Here is a 15,415-nt window from a genome sequence, read left to right as displayed (position 1 = left end):
TATACATCTTACAATTCTTGCGTAAATATCACCCTAAAACCATACCTACGCATATAGATAACAACCAAAGGATTACAAGATTACCACTGCCACCTTGTAGAACTCAGTTTGCCAAAAGATATTTCGATTACAGTGCCCCAAAACTATTTAACATTATAAATTGTAAAATTAAAATTAAAGAATTAGGATCCCGTGATTTAAAAAAGATAGTAACTAAGTGGCTTAAAACACAAGACTATGAAAATATTGAAAATCTATTCGTACCAATAAAATAATAGGTCAAACTCACTCCAAATCACAGCCAAATGCAGACATATTTGCATACTCATACGCACACACATACATACACACACACACACACACACAAACACACACAATCAAAATTAAACACACACTAATGAAAAACATTTTTTTTTTCCATACTTTAATAATTGTCAACCTTTTTTGTTTTCAAATTTTGTATTTATAATTTTCGTTTTATTATTGTGTTGTTGTCATCTTTGTATATAGACTACTTTCAATTATTTTTTCGCTATCTAAACGCAAAGTCTGAAAGTAACAAGAAACTAATTTTTGGGAAAGAAACTGTGGCCTGTAACACAGCTTCTGTAAGCTAGCACGGGCCGCAGGGCTTCTAGATAATGTAAACTACATAATTTGAGCAAAATAAAAACTATTTTATTATTGTTATCATTATATCTCGATGAAATTTAAAGTCGACCACATGATAAAAATCAGCTTTCGATTCAATTAAAAATCATCAAAACCCAGTAAAAACTTATGCGGCACCATACAACGTAGGTTGACGAAAAAATAGTCAAGTAAAAATGCATTATTAGATATAGCTTGTTAGATCTCAAATAAATTTAAATGGGACCAAATGACACGCACCACCTTTCGATTATTTATTTTTTTTTTTATCGAAATCGGTCCACCCATTCAAAAGTTCTGAAGTTACATACATAAAAAAATACAATCGAATGGAGAATCTCCTCCTTTTTTGGGGGTCGGTTAGAGAACCCTGTATTAAAAAAAATACACAGTCGTAAAATATATTGTTAGTATAAAGCTAGCAGTTGCCTGAAAATACAAGTTTTCATAAATCATTATTGATACACTCTTACAACTATGAAGCAAAGTCCCTTCTAATCCTTCTTCAAAAAAGAAACGTTTAAACGTTAATACGTTATACGAGTACGTTAACGTTAATACGTTTTTTCGTAGTTTCAATCCCCACACAGACAACCATTTGTCATGGCCATATAGATATTTGTTGTAGTTTGGGCGTTACTGCTTTTGTATTATGTTTATATTCCGGACCCCTGAAACAGAAAAAAATTTACTAAGGCTCGTTAATTCTGAAGTGACTTCTTTTTTTTGTAACTGAACTAAAACAGCCTCTAAAGGTCATAGTGCTGGGTTGAAGCTAATAGCTTGGAGATACGATAAGAAGAACTGTAGAAGGAAATTGCCCAGAGGCTATACCCACTATATATATATGCCCACTAAGAGAATAAATTATTTTATAGTGTCCTCTTTGAGCAATATTTTAATGAATATTGGTTGATGTTCACAAGTATTAGTCGAGAGTCCTTATATATTAAATGATAAATCGCCCCCTAAGCCTCTACACAACGCCACCATTTTTTTTAAGTCTCATATCCCCTTTAGTACTGCAGCGCCCACAAGGGGGCGTTATCGCCCACTTTGGGAAACACTGCTATACACCTAGAACAGAAACCAATATTTCAGTAAATAAAATAGATTTATGATTTTCTACGACACTTATTAAATTAAACTCATATTTTTAAACGCTATTGATTGAAATTTAAATGCAAATAATATTTAATAATAATTGTTAAAGCAATATTGTAAGGCACTTAGAGCTGATCAAAAAGATTTATTTATGTTACTTGGGAACTCTTAAATAAGAGATGTTTAACTTTATTATGAACAAGAATAGTTAGATAAACAGAAAATTAATAGTACTCGTATATTTGGATATACGTGGAGCAGCAACGCGTTCACGATGAAGATATTTTTTTACCATCTGTATATTACATTTATTACCTACTTCAAATTTTTGAGTTACAAAATTTTCATATTTAAAACAATGTGATGGTGTAACAATATCCAATGAAATGGTTTTAGTCTAAGATCTGGCTGCCATATCAATACATTCTTCACGCAGGTAATCGAACTCAAACAAAGTTTCAGTCAAAAAGTGCCCGCAAATACTATACCATACCACCACCATACCATATAGTAATTAAAATATAGTTATTTAATTTAACAAATAAAAATAATTCATCAACTGTTTTTAAATAAAATATCATCTACATCACAGCAATTTATCTATTTTGAAAAGCTGCTGTTAATACTTTGTTATATTTAAATGTTCATTAAGTATATTCATGCTAATACACAAAATTAAAGCTCAATTTTTTTAATATGATGATATACCGCTGCCTATGAAAAAACCAACCTACGTGTTCTAAACCTAAAAGCAAACTCTAAGACATACAAAAAGGTTAAATGTATATTGCCTTCATATAGTTCGATTTTTACGCATTACAAAAATTTAAGTAAAATCGAATAAAAACGACAATTAGTTTAATTGTGGTTATTGAAGATTTGTAAAAGATTAGGCTGTATAGTGTAATGCTCTATCGCTATGAGAAACAGTATAGTGACAAGCTAGGTAACAAAATAAAACTTACCGTCATTATAGAACTGTCAAAAACATATGTTAAATTTCTTTCACATCCAATTTATCTAAGAAATTAATTTATTATACATACGAACTTACAAAAAAAATATATATTAAAACCAAATTATGTCGGAAGAAACGAAGAGAAACTCGTAAGTATATACAAATATTTACAGATTACTTCTGCTATTGACACTTATTGTCATGATTTAAATTGCAGAAATAAAGGTAAATCTGATGCGAAAGAGCAGAGAAAAAAACGACAGGGTCGGCAACATCCTACCCCTGTTGAGAAAAAAGTTGAAAAAGCACCGGATATACCAAAAGGTAATCATTCAAATAGAGATATACTATATATATACAATACCAAAGAAATCTACTTATGAAAGTCGGAAATATTTTTTATTTAAATGTAATGTATTCAATCTATTATAAATACAAAATTGAATTTCTAAAAGATTATGATATTCAATACATGATGACAATGTTTTTTGTTTTTTTTTTTTTTGCCATGAGTGTTGTAAACTAAAATATTCAGTTCTTCAGCTTTAGGTAAAAACTGATTTTTTTCTATAAGTATTGCCACGATAATATGTATTAAACAATTACTTTACACTTAAACATCACACAAAAAAGAATGTTCTGATATATTACCCAATGATAGCTTTTAATTTTTAGTATCATAATGGTCAGTAAAAAATGCCCACAGAATTTATAACAATTCGACACATATTTTATTTACCGGAGAGTAATGGATTGACAGAAGTTATATAAACCTAGCTTCAGTTGAGATTCATAACGACTGTAATATTAATTTATATTTTTAAGAGGTATTAAGTTATGAAGTTTTTTCCATTACTAAGGTTGTTTTAAGATAAAAGACTTTTATTATAGTACTCTAGTTAAGAATCCTAATAAAGTATTCATTTTATGTCTAAATTCTTTCATTACATTTTTTACAGTTGCAGAACCAGATAAACCAACATATGAACCACCTGGACCAGAATTTTACCAGAGCCTAAAGAGAGAAACGGATGAGATATTAAAAATTACTGAAGAAGCCAATTCAAAATATAAGAAAAAAGAAATTCAAAGCAATTGGGCTAAGTATGAGATGCCAATAGAGACATATGAAGATATCAATGAACAAGAAAACTTGGGTGCTGACTATGAAGTAATTTTTACATTCCTTTTATGTATAAGTTTAAAACTTTCATGGTAACTGGTTAACCTTTTTACTTAAATGGGACTTATTACGACTGTTATTTTGAGATTCCAGATATTTCAGAGATGATGCAAATGCCATGTGTTGTACTGTGGGTCATGGTGTCTGCAACATCACTGAAAAATTGACAATCTCACAATTTCTTAACATTTGCTTAACAGCAGTATCTTGTAACTATTGTTGACTAATGTTACAAGATACCGCTCAATGTAAAAAAAAAAAACAATATATATATATATATATATATATATATAAATGATCTGTTTAATAAAATATTACCGATTAAAAATAATAACAATATTACTGATTTTCAGGCCCTAATTCAAGCATATTTTTCAGTAGGAGGACACTTTCAATTTAAACATGAAAAATCATGGGATATAAGTTCTGGTCCTACACCTTTTGATAAGTATTTTCATATTAATATGGAAAATCTCAATGTAGCTCTCTCAACTATACCATTTTATGAAAGAAATAACATTGATATATCATTATTTAGTGAAAGTGACATCCAAAGTATGGATCAAAGGGCTACCAAATTTAAACAAAAGTACTATAACGATAAAAAGTACACAACGCCTGAATTAGAAGCTCAAGAAAAAATATTGAAGAGCTTAACAAAATCTGATAATATTGTTGAAAGTGGAAAAAATATGGAAGAAGATGAATCAAAAACTATGAATTTAAAAAATGATTATAATGAATTAAAATACATTAGTCCTGAACATTATGAAGCAATTAACATTTTCAGTAACAAAACTGTGATAGATTCGAAACCTAACAATATAAAAGAAAATTTAGATGAAAACATTATATGTCCTGATTCACATAAAAATGTAATCCCAATAAGTAAAATACAGGAAAATGTTGCTACTATTATACAAGAGACGGAAGAAATAAATGCTATCTCTTTAAAAAAGAACTGTCAAGATTATAAAGTGGTAGATAGTGACTTTGATAATTTACAAAATGATATTGTTGACCAAGAAATAAATAAAGTTAAACCAGAAACTACCTTCAAGAAAGTTAATGCTGTACTAAAAGAAATAGAACTACCCACAGGTAATAATTGAACTTAAAAATATAATGAATATAACTACTATTTCAGGAATGATATGCTGTGTGGTTACAGCAGTAAAGAATATAGCCATCGCCTCTCTTACCGTGGGTGTCGTAAGAGGCGACTAAAGGATAACACAGTTCCTCTACCATCTTGGTACTTAAAAAGCCGACCGATGGCGGGATAACCATCCAACTGCTGTCTTTGAAATACGCAGGCCGAAGACGGCCAGTCTTATGTGCGAAAAACAGGCCCTGCGGTCACCACCGGTGTGGTCAAAGGGGGTGTTCAGGAATGAATTTGTTCTTTTTCAACAACAAAAAAAAATTAAGTGGTTACATTACGCTAACATCACATTAAAAAGAATTCTTATAATAAAATTTCCTGACGCACGCTTTACTTGGGGAGTACGCTGGTGAATGCGTGACGAGAGTGTTACGAAGTGTGATCGGGCGAGGCGAACGGAAGTTGAGTGGGAGATATGTTAGTGAAGATAGAACAAGAGAGAGTTACGTTTCGTATATTACTCTGTTGGTGCAACTAAAGAAGTTTTACTTCAGTCGTGTGGTCTAAAACACACTCGTTTTTTTTGTTGGGTATTTGAACATGCTTATTATTAGTGTTTACTGATCTGATTTCATATCAAATTCTAATAATTAAGAAACGTGACGCGTTAACACAACGATACAGCCGCATTTAACATATTCGTGTTGGCCATACCATACAGATGTTTGCGTGGTCTGGGCGTTTGTGCTTGTGTATTTTGTGATTACGGAATCCCAACGCAGGAGTAAACCCTAGTTGAAACCTTTGAGTGTGAGGCGTTTATTTCTATATTATGATTATATATTATTTACTTATAGGCATAGTAAGATTCATTTTTAATGTTATAATTTTATTTATTTGTTCTATTTTTTTTTTCTTTTACAGCACCAAACGATCATCCAATAAGCACTCTAAAAGAACCACCAAAAAGTCCAATCATTGAATCAGCTGAAGATCTTGAGAAGTGGCTCGACGATTTCTTGGACGGTTGAATTATGTTGTCATGTTTTAAACATTTTTTGAATATCATATCAAAAATTGACCGCTCCAGCGGGATTCGAACCCGCGTCTTCGACATACCGTGTCGACGCTCTAGCCAATTAAGCTATGGAACGATATACTCGCTAGAGCGAAACCCTTGATATGACGATTTTTACTTTCGGTTTAAGCGAACCGTGGCGCCGTCTATAGTGAGTTCTTTACAGAGACTCGTAACTATTCAAAGTTTCATATTACAATGAAAATCTTTGACAGGAGACGACACCATGCTATTTTTAATATGTACGATTTTTATTTTTGTGTTACCCACAATTAGGAATTCTAAACATTTTTTGAATATCATATCAAAAATTGACCGCTCCAGCGGGATTCGAACCCGCGTCTTCGACATACCGTGTCGACGCTCTAGCCAATTAAGCTATGGAACGATATACTCGCTAGAGCGAAACCCTTGATATGACGATTTTTACTTTCGGTTTAAGCGAACCGTGGCGCCGTCTATAGTGAGTTCTTTACAGAGACTCGTAACTATTCAAAGTTTCATATTACAATGAAAATCTTTGACAGGAGACGACACCATGCTATTTTTAATATGTACGATTTTTATTTTTGTGTTACCCACAATTAGGAATACCCACAATTTTGATATGATATTCAAAAAATGTTTAGAATTCCTAATTGTGGGTAACACAAAAATAAAAATCGTACATATTAAAAATAGCATGGTGTCGTCTCCTGTCAAAGATTTTCATTGTAATATGAAACTTTGAATAGTTACGAGTCTCTGTAAAGAACTCACTATAGACGGCGCCACGGTTCGCTTAAACCGAAAGTAAAAATCGTCATATCAAGGGTTTCGCTCTAGCGAGTATATCGTTCCATAGCTTAATTGGCTAGAGCGTCGACACGGTATGTCGAAGACGCGGGTTCGAATCCCGCTGGAGCGGTCAATTTTTGATATGATATTCAAAAAATGTTTAGAATTCCTAATTGTGGGTAACACAAAAATAAAAATCGTACATATTAAAAATAGCATGGTGTCGTCTCCTGTCAAAGATTTTCATTGTAATATGAAACTTTGAATAGTTACGAGTCTCTGTAAAGAACTCACTATAGACGGCGCCACGGTTCGCTTAAACCGAAAGTAAAAATCGTCATATCAAGGGTTTCGCTCTAGCGAGTATATCGTTCCATAGCTTAATTGGCTAGAGCGTCGACACGGTATGTCGAAGACGCGGGTTCGAATCCCGCTGGAGCGGTCAATTTTTGATATGATATTCAAAAAATGTTTAGAATTCCTAATTGTGGGTAACACAAAAATAAAAATCGTACATATTAAAAATAGCATGGTGTCGTCTCCTGTCAAAGATTTTCATTGTAATATGAAACTTTGAATAGTTACGAGTCTCTGTAAAGAACTCACTATAGACGGCGCCACGGTTCGCTTAAACCGAAAGTAAAAATCGTCATATCAAGGGTTTCGCTCTAGCGAGTATATCGTTCCATAGCTTAATTGGCTAGAGCGTCGACACGGTATGTCGAAGACGCGGGTTCGAATCCCGCTGGAGCGGTCAATTTTTGATATGATATTCAAAAAATGTTTAGAATTCCTAATTGTGGGTAACACAAAAATAAAAATCGTACATATTAAAAATAGCATGGTGTCGTCTCCTGTCAAAGATTTTCATTGTAATATGAAACTTTGAATAGTTACGAGTCTCTGTAAAGAACTCACTATAGACGGCGCCACGGTTCGCTTAAACCGAAAGTAAAAATCGTCATATCAAGGGTTTCGCTCTAGCGAGTATATCGTTCCATAGCTTAATTGGCTAGAGCGTCGACACGGTATGTCGAAGACGCGGGTTCGAATCCCGCTGGAGCGGTCAATTTTTGATATGATATTCAAAAAATGTTTAGAATTCCTAATTGTGGGTAACACAAAAATAAAAATCGTACATATTAAAAATAGCATGGTGTCGTCTCCTGTCAAAGATTTTCATTGTAATATGAAACTTTGAATAGTTACGAGTCTCTGTAAAGAACTCACTATAGACGGCGCCACGGTTCGCTTAAACCGAAAGTAAAAATCGTCATATCAAGGGTTTCGCTCTAGCGAGTATATCGTTCCATAGCTTAATTGGCTAGAGCGTCGACACGGTATGTCGAAGACGCGGGTTCGAATCCCGCTGGAGCGGTCAATTTTTGATATGATATTCAAAAAATGTTTAGAATTCCTAATTGTGGGTAACACAAAAATAAAAATCGTACATATTAAAAATAGCATGGTGTCGTCTCCTGTCAAAGATTTTCATTGTAATATGAAACTTTGAATAGTTACGAGTCTCTGTAAAGAACTCACTATAGACGGCGCCACGGTTCGCTTAAACCGAAAGTAAAAATCGTCATATCAAGGGTTTCGCTCTAGCGAGTATATCGTTCCATAGCTTAATTGGCTAGAGCGTCGACACGGTATGTCGAAGACGCGGGTTCGAATCCCGCTGGAGCGGTCAATTTTTGATATGATATTCAAAAAATGTTTAGAATTCCTAATTGTGGGTAACACAAAAATAAAAATCGTACATATTAAAAATAGCATGGTGTCGTCTCCTGTCAAAGATTTTCATTGTAATATGAAACTTTGAATAGTTACGAGTCTCTGTAAAGAACTCACTATAGACGGCGCCACGGTTCGCTTAAACCGAAAGTAAAAATCGTCATATCAAGGGTTTCGCTCTAGCGAGTATATCGTTCCATAGCTTAATTGGCTAGAGCGTCGACACGGTATGTCGAAGACGCGGGTTCGAATCCCGCTGGAGCGGTCAATTTTTGATATGATATTCAAAAAATGTTTAGAATTCCTAATTGTGGGTAACACAAAAATAAAAATCGTACATATTAAAAATAGCATGGTGTCGTCTCCTGTCAAAGATTTTCATTGTAATATGAAACTTTGAATAGTTACGAGTCTCTGTAAAGAACTCACTATAGACGGCGCCACGGTTCGCTTAAACCGAAAGTAAAAATCGTCATATCAAGGGTTTCGCTCTAGCGAGTATATCGTTCCATAGCTTAATTGGCTAGAGCGTCGACACGGTATGTCGAAGACGCGGGTTCGAATCCCGCTGGAGCGGTCAATTTTTGATATGATATTCAAAAAATGTTTAGAATTCCTAATTGTGGGTAACACAAAAATAAAAATCGTACATATTGTCATGTTTTTATTATGTCTAAGAAATTAACGTAAAATTTAACAATATAAATAACAATAGATAATTAATCATTATGTATTTACTTCTTTATTTATCCTTAATCAGAATTACTTATATAAGTTTAGATAAAAATTACAGATTCTTAATTTTTTAAACGTGGGTAGATGTATTGTAAGAAATTAGATTGGAGTACATTGATGTATTTAGAAAAATAAAGAAAATTAAATAATTGTATTTAATTTAAATAAACACACGATAATCGGATGACTAACTTGATCTATTACCAATCGTTTCTATCGTGTTAAATAAATATAGAATATCATTAATATTTAATTAAGCGTACGTTATTTTCTAACTACTCTTTATTAACTTTTATAATTTTAGAAAATAGTAAGGGGCATTAAAAGTAAATCAATAATACTACAAAAAAAAAAACTTTGGAAGTAGAAAGTTAATAAACATTTATCATAAATTTTGTTCTCTTCTTTTCGTCTCTCAACTGCAATTTTGTGAGCAGACGTGACATCTTCCTCATTTTATTGTTTGCAAGTAACTGTTAGGTGTCGAAGAGCCTGGAACATCACCATCCGAATAAACATAGCATTATTTTCCACAGTTTGTCATTAGCATGCATGTCTACGAAGCGGAGATAATTACGGAGAAATTCTATCGCGACTAATTGTGTCCTTGATAACTGGTACACAAAGATCTCAATTCCATTAGAGCTTACCGTGAGGATATTTGAGGGTGCCTACTATCGCGAAATTTATCATCTCAATAGCATTGTATCTATTGATTCAACTTTAATTTTTGTGCCGAATATATGTTCTACTACAAGTTGCCAAAAGTATAGTCCCAAATATTCGAAAAAACAGAACAACACATTCATGCCTGAATTCCCCTGAGAAATTAGCACATCATCTTAAATATCGGGTCCACGGAAAATCATTTCCTTGGTACGCCAGAATAAACGTATTGAATTTCCTACTTCCTCATCAGTTCAGTTTTCCTACTTCAGCTGATCTCTCTTCTTTTTCTTCCTCCGATTTCTTCGGGACTGTTAATGAGTTTTGGCGAAATCTGAGGCATGTAATCATCATCATCATCTCCAGAGAAATCAAACTTACTGTCACTAAGTAAATCTTCAATCTCCCGCTCATCCATTTTGGAGCTGCAATGTTTTCATACATTACAAAACTAATTTTTAATGTAAAGGTACACATATTTGTAACAATAAAACAATAAAGTTGTCCATAACTAAAAAGAAAAACAGACAAGAAACTTACCTAGTTATGTTGGACCAAAGTATGAGAACAATGGAAGTAAATGCTTGATCAGCGGAATAGGAATAAGAAATGAATTCTCACGTTGTCTCATGCTTTGGGATCATATGTCTTGGGAAAGTTTTATTAGAATAAAATCGGGGATTAATCCAGAGCATGTAATTCTGTTCGGACGTGTCCATTGTAATTTTAAATAATTTTTAATTAAATAGTTTTAGTTTAATTAATGTAATATTTTTTAAAAAGCCATTTTGCGGTCCCTTAAACTTGTCTACCTTTTCAAACAACAATCCAATAATTCAGCAACAGAAAATAACAAAATATTATCTTTCTGACCAATTTTTTTTTTTGTTATCGAATTTTTTGTTCGTGAGTGCGAGTTTCGTTGAAAATATTCAAACTATCAAATTCAAATAAAAATCAAATAGGTAAAACTATTCCCGAAGAGCCATCTATCGATAGTTTGAAAGTTTTGACTTTATAGAAAGTGGTTCAATTACCACTAGTAGTCTTATGACAATAAGATGTCACTACTAGTTCTAAATAGAAAAAAAGGTGAATAACTCTTGTAGCTAAGTTTCCATTATTTTTTAATAACTGTTAATTTATTAAATATTGAGACAAAATAAAATACCAGATCCAGAATTTAGTTTTTATTCATAATTACATAAACTGTTTAAAAGTATATTTTTTTCCATTTTCAATTTTATCATATAGGTACTTTTTCATATGTGCAAAAACTATTGTTTTACTAGGTTTTGCGACATTTTATAGTAAATTTCCAATCTTTTGTAAAAATATACTTGTTGGTCCAGAGCGTTTCTGTTGTCTTCTCTTGGTAACCGTAACGAAATATCAGCACTGCAGCAATATTCATACTCTTATCTTGTTCAATGTCTTGACAATGAATACATATGGTTTATCTCTGGTGTGATATCGCCTTTCCTTTTTCTAAACGTACTAGCTTGCATGACCCTTTTTTTCTCAATTTTCAGATTTTCATATCGATTTTTTTTTTCATCTTTCACAGATTTAATACATCAAGAATTGTAAACACTTCACAAAACAAATTTGTAACTTTTAAATTAGATTATATGTACAACACTTTTCACGTTTTAATATGAAAAATGTTCTTGAAACCTTATTCGCGTAGCATAATAATCTAATATACCAGTTACAGAAGTCAGGATAAAGTCCGGAAATAAATTTAAAGCATTTTTTTATGTAAAATTTCTTAGGCATTCAAAACATACTTCTAATATACATGCTTTAATTTTTTTTCACATCCGGTATAAATGATATAAAAAAATGCCTTGTGAAATCAAGAAATTACCAAAATGTATTTATTTTAGAGACAAATTTAATATCCCAGAAATAATAACAATTGGTTTTTTCTTGTTCTTGTAAAGGACCACTCCATATTCAAAAAAAAATATTGAATTTACAAGAAAAAAAAAGAAAAAATGTAGAAGTTAATTAAGTTGTGAATAAAAGTAAAGTTAAGAACCTTTAATACAGAAAATGTTAACAGTAATAGTCAAAGTAACTATATAAGAGTAACAAATTTTAGAAAAGTCATTATTTTGAATTAAAATACATTTTGCAAATAACAATGTATTAAAAAAAAAATACATAAGTGATAAATTCTATGCCTAAATAGATGTTTTAAAAATAACTCATGCATCCAAGAAATCTTACAATCTTTTTAAATATAATTTATTCCAACAATCTTTTTTCCGTGTTGAAACATTTAGAAACGATATTTATATTGATTGCGATAATTATTGTCGCCGCCTCTGCTGTCGTAATCGTAGTTCTGCGAATGTAGATATTGATTTGACGAATGTGAAGGCTCGGTTTGCTTCAAGGTCTTGGCTCGCGCTGCTAGTTGCGACACCAATTGCGCCGGAGTCATGTGAGCTATAGACATATTAGCTCCCTCACCTAAACCACCAGTAGGGTTGAACACAGACTTGGAACTAAACAAATCCTGTTCAATTACTTGGGTGTGAACAGTTGACAATAACAATTCACGATGGATGGACGTTCCCACACTGTTGAAGGTCACACTTTCACGGATTGCACATATATCGCAGAAAGGCTTGCTAGTTTGTACCGCAACATCCTTGGTATCCTTTTGCACTTTCTTCGTTCTTCCTACAATTTTTTCAAGTTTGAGCATGCCAACAATGGTGTCTACTATCTGCTTGTTCTGTTTTGCAACTGCTGATGCATCATATTTGGTGAAATGAAATTCAGTTGTTGCTTGACGCTTCAATGGTGAACAAAACTTGGGTGCTATTTGTTTTTGTTCTGGACCAATGAGACTGTTATTTATTAACAGTTGATTTGGTAGAACAATGGAGCCAAGCATAGACATGGCGTTGTGACAGCGATTCAAAACTGGAAGCACAGAAGTTTCACACATATTTACACTGAAACACTCAAGAAGGTCATATATTTTGGTAAGAGACAGAAAGCTTCTCATTTGCAATACTGCCTTCGTGACATAATCACCACAGTTATTTACACAACTATGGCAACATTATAGATTTTTTTTCCTGTGAATTACTTTTTTCCTATGAAATACTTCTGAGATCTTTCAATATAAAAAAATAAAATACTTTAACAAATAAAAACTATAGAAAATAATCTTTCTTTAAATACACACCAGCAACTCTTGCATGAGTATCCATAGTTTGTACACCTGTAATGACAAAAGTAAAAAGTTTTACTTACAAAAAGCTGTAACATCATTTTTTTTTTTATATATATATATTAAAAGAAATATTAATTAAAATAATTTGAAGAGATCACAAGCCCTTATACCTTTATTAGGAGCCAATTTCAAATAATCTTCATGTGACAACTTGCCGTCTGCAACCAACTGCAATGTTAAAGTTAATTGGGTAAGTTACAAAATTTTTCATTTAAGTAATGAGAAGAAGAAATATAATTACTTTTGCTAAGGCGTCAACTTGAGCATTTGGCAATGTTTCTGGTATGTTTTGGATTGAAGATTGATCATTAATTGTCTGTGTACTGTGATATGGGGCATGCATTATACCTGGTGGTGGGACAGGATTATAAAGCATTGTATCTGAGGCTGTTGATGGAATTATAGGGGCTGGTACAGGTTGAGGTACAAGAGGTGGAGCCATTGGCTGGGTGGATGAAACTCCATACTCATATGGAACTCCATAATCACCATATCCCTGACTCTGTACGTATGGATAAGTGGGTGCATCACCATACTCAACAGGGACATGGTTAGCATACTGTTGCTCCGGGTTATCCTGGTAAGGAATTACAGGTTTTACATTTGAATAGTCAGGGGGCGGGTAGTGTTCATTAGGATAAAGGAAGTCATCTCTCCCAGATATACGAGTAGAAGAACGTGATCGACGATGTTCGTCTCTCTCGGATCTACGACCTGGGGAGCGAGACCTAGACTCCTTACGGTAACGCTTGTATGGTGATCGTGAACGGTGCTCCCGACGAACTTCGGGGCTAAATCTTCGAGGGCTTCGAGGGCTGTACCTGTGATGTTTACGAAAGCCTCTATGTGGGCTACCACGAATGAAGTGTGGTCGATACGGGCGATGTGGACTACGCGTGCGTTGAAAATTGCCTCGCACACGCCGATACCTCGGAGGTGACTCTCGCCGTCTCACGGGTGATTCTCCACTGTATCGGTTACGCCTAGGTCTATACTCCTTAGGTGGTGAAATAATTTCACCTCGTGTCTCAGATAGACGTTTCCTAAACTCGACGTTTCTATGTTCTTCAAAGTAATCATCTAGCTCAGTACCAGGTGGACACAAATCGCTACCAGATTCTAAATGTTTAGCTAAGTGTTCTTTTACTTTGACTTCTTTATCTTTTTTGATAGCTTCATTAGTTTTGCTTGGATCGCGTCGACTGCCGGGCTTGATATAGTCGTCCAAGTTGTCACTCACGTTCTGATTGACATAACTTGAATGCTTGGGAGATGGAGGAGGATTGTTCCGATTCCACCTATACTTTGGGTCAGGTTTGATATAACGTCGAACACGTCGATCGTCGTCTTCTTCTCGTTCGATCAACTCGCGTAGGTCACGAACATTATCAATTGATTCTAATTTTATTCGTGATCGCGAACTTTGCGCCTTTTTATCGTCATCGTCCCAACTATCGATCACACTAAGACCTTCTATAAATTCATCTTTATTGAAATCGTCAAAAAAATCACTCGGTATATCTTCGCCATCAGAAGAACTTCTTTTATTTTCCATTAGATTATAGTACAAAAACTTAAAACCGAAATAAAACGTAACTTATTAATAAGAACAAACAGAAAGTTTGTTCACAAAACAAAATAAAAGAGGATAAACTATAAAATTATAAAATAAAAATTCTAACGTGAAAACTACAATATACAATGTAACACAATTGAAAAAATATAATACATGTAAATACTTAACGTATGTGAACAGTTTTATTAAACATTTTTAGCAAGAAATAACTTGATAGTCAAATATTTAGATATTTTTTTATTGTTTGTCGTAAAATACACAAACGAAACGATATTTATATCTAACACATTAAAAATGTATTCATTTGAAATCCGTATCAGTCAGATTGATATTGATAACCAAGAATTCCAAGAAAGCAGATTATATAAAATATGGAGGGTAGAGGGAAAGAAAATCATCTTATATGGAAGAAAATTAAACTCTGAATAGTACGCTAAATACGCTTATTGATTTATGACCATTTTATTTTATGATAAAGTATGTGAATAATAGAAAACCAACCCTAATGATGTTTGGCGTTTCCTATAAGATTTACCCCTGGTAATAATGTGGCGCCATACTAATTTAATACATTTTGACGGACACTTTC

At 33.1% G+C, this 15,415-nt stretch overlaps 2 protein-coding genes across 4 annotated transcripts; one reads left to right on the top strand and one right to left on the bottom strand.

Annotated features, from left to right (window-relative positions):
- The first annotated feature begins 2,535 nt into the window (after nt 1–2,535).
- On the top strand, nt 2,536–9,720 carry LOC123660765. 3 transcript variants are annotated; one of them, XM_045595801.1, is made up of 6 exons: nt 2,536–2,862; nt 2,931–3,037; nt 3,673–3,884; nt 4,250–4,997; nt 5,926–6,043; nt 9,249–9,720. In XM_045595801.1, exons 1-5 carry the CDS (start codon nt 2,837–2,839, stop codon nt 6,030–6,032), a joined length of 1,200 nt encoding a protein of 399 aa, XP_045451757.1. In that variant the 5' UTR covers nt 2,536–2,836; the 3' UTR covers nt 6,033–6,043; nt 9,249–9,720. The 3 variants fall into 3 exon arrangements, with proteins under 3 accessions (XP_045451757.1, XP_045451756.1, XP_045451755.1); XM_045595800.1 differs by having other exon boundaries at nt 5,926–6,045; nt 9,254–9,720; XM_045595799.1 differs by having other exon boundaries at nt 5,926–6,050; nt 9,244–9,720.
- Nucleotides 9,721–12,129: 2,409 nt separating this feature from the next.
- LOC123660950 lies at nt 12,130–15,179 on the bottom strand. Its single transcript, XM_045595969.1, has 4 exons — nt 13,492–15,179; nt 13,361–13,418; nt 13,203–13,238; nt 12,130–12,934 (listed from the first exon to the last, which is right to left on the bottom strand). Exons 1-4 carry the CDS (start codon nt 14,803–14,805, stop codon nt 12,282–12,284), a joined length of 2,061 nt encoding a protein of 686 aa, XP_045451925.1. The 5' UTR covers nt 14,806–15,179; the 3' UTR covers nt 12,130–12,281.
- Between the last annotated feature and the right edge of the window lie 236 nt (nt 15,180–15,415).

The sequence above is a fragment of the Melitaea cinxia genome, chromosome 16 (assembly GCF_905220565.1).
Source record: "Melitaea cinxia chromosome 16, ilMelCinx1.1, whole genome shotgun sequence".
Lineage (NCBI taxonomy): Eukaryota > Metazoa > Arthropoda > Insecta > Lepidoptera > Nymphalidae > Melitaea > Melitaea cinxia.
The sequence above is the reverse complement of the archived record's forward strand: the minus strand, read 5'-3'. Positions and strand labels throughout refer to the sequence as shown.

Excerpts from the sequence above, each read along its gene's own strand:
- LOC123660950 (XM_045595969.1), bottom strand. The coding sequence starts at position 14,805 with ATGGAAAATAAAAGAAGTTCTTCTGATGGCGAAGATATACCGAGTGAT. Across the intron at positions 13,419-13,491 it reads AAGTTGACGCCTTAGCAAAA|TTGGTTGCAGACGGCAAGTT; the intron begins GTAATTATATTT and ends TTAACATTGCAG. Across the intron at positions 12,935-13,202 it reads TACTCATGCAAGAGTTGCTG|TTTTGAATCGCTGTCACAAC; the intron begins GTGTGTATTTAA and ends CTGTGCTTCCAG.
- LOC123660765 (XM_045595801.1), top strand. The coding sequence starts at position 2,837 with ATGTCGGAAGAAACGAAGAGAAACTC. Across the intron at positions 2,863-2,930 it reads GAAGAAACGAAGAGAAACTC|AAATAAAGGTAAATCTGATG; the intron begins GTAAGTATATAC and ends TTTAAATTGCAG. Across the intron at positions 3,885-4,249 it reads ACTTGGGTGCTGACTATGAA|GCCCTAATTCAAGCATATTT; the intron begins GTAATTTTTACA and ends ACTGATTTTCAG.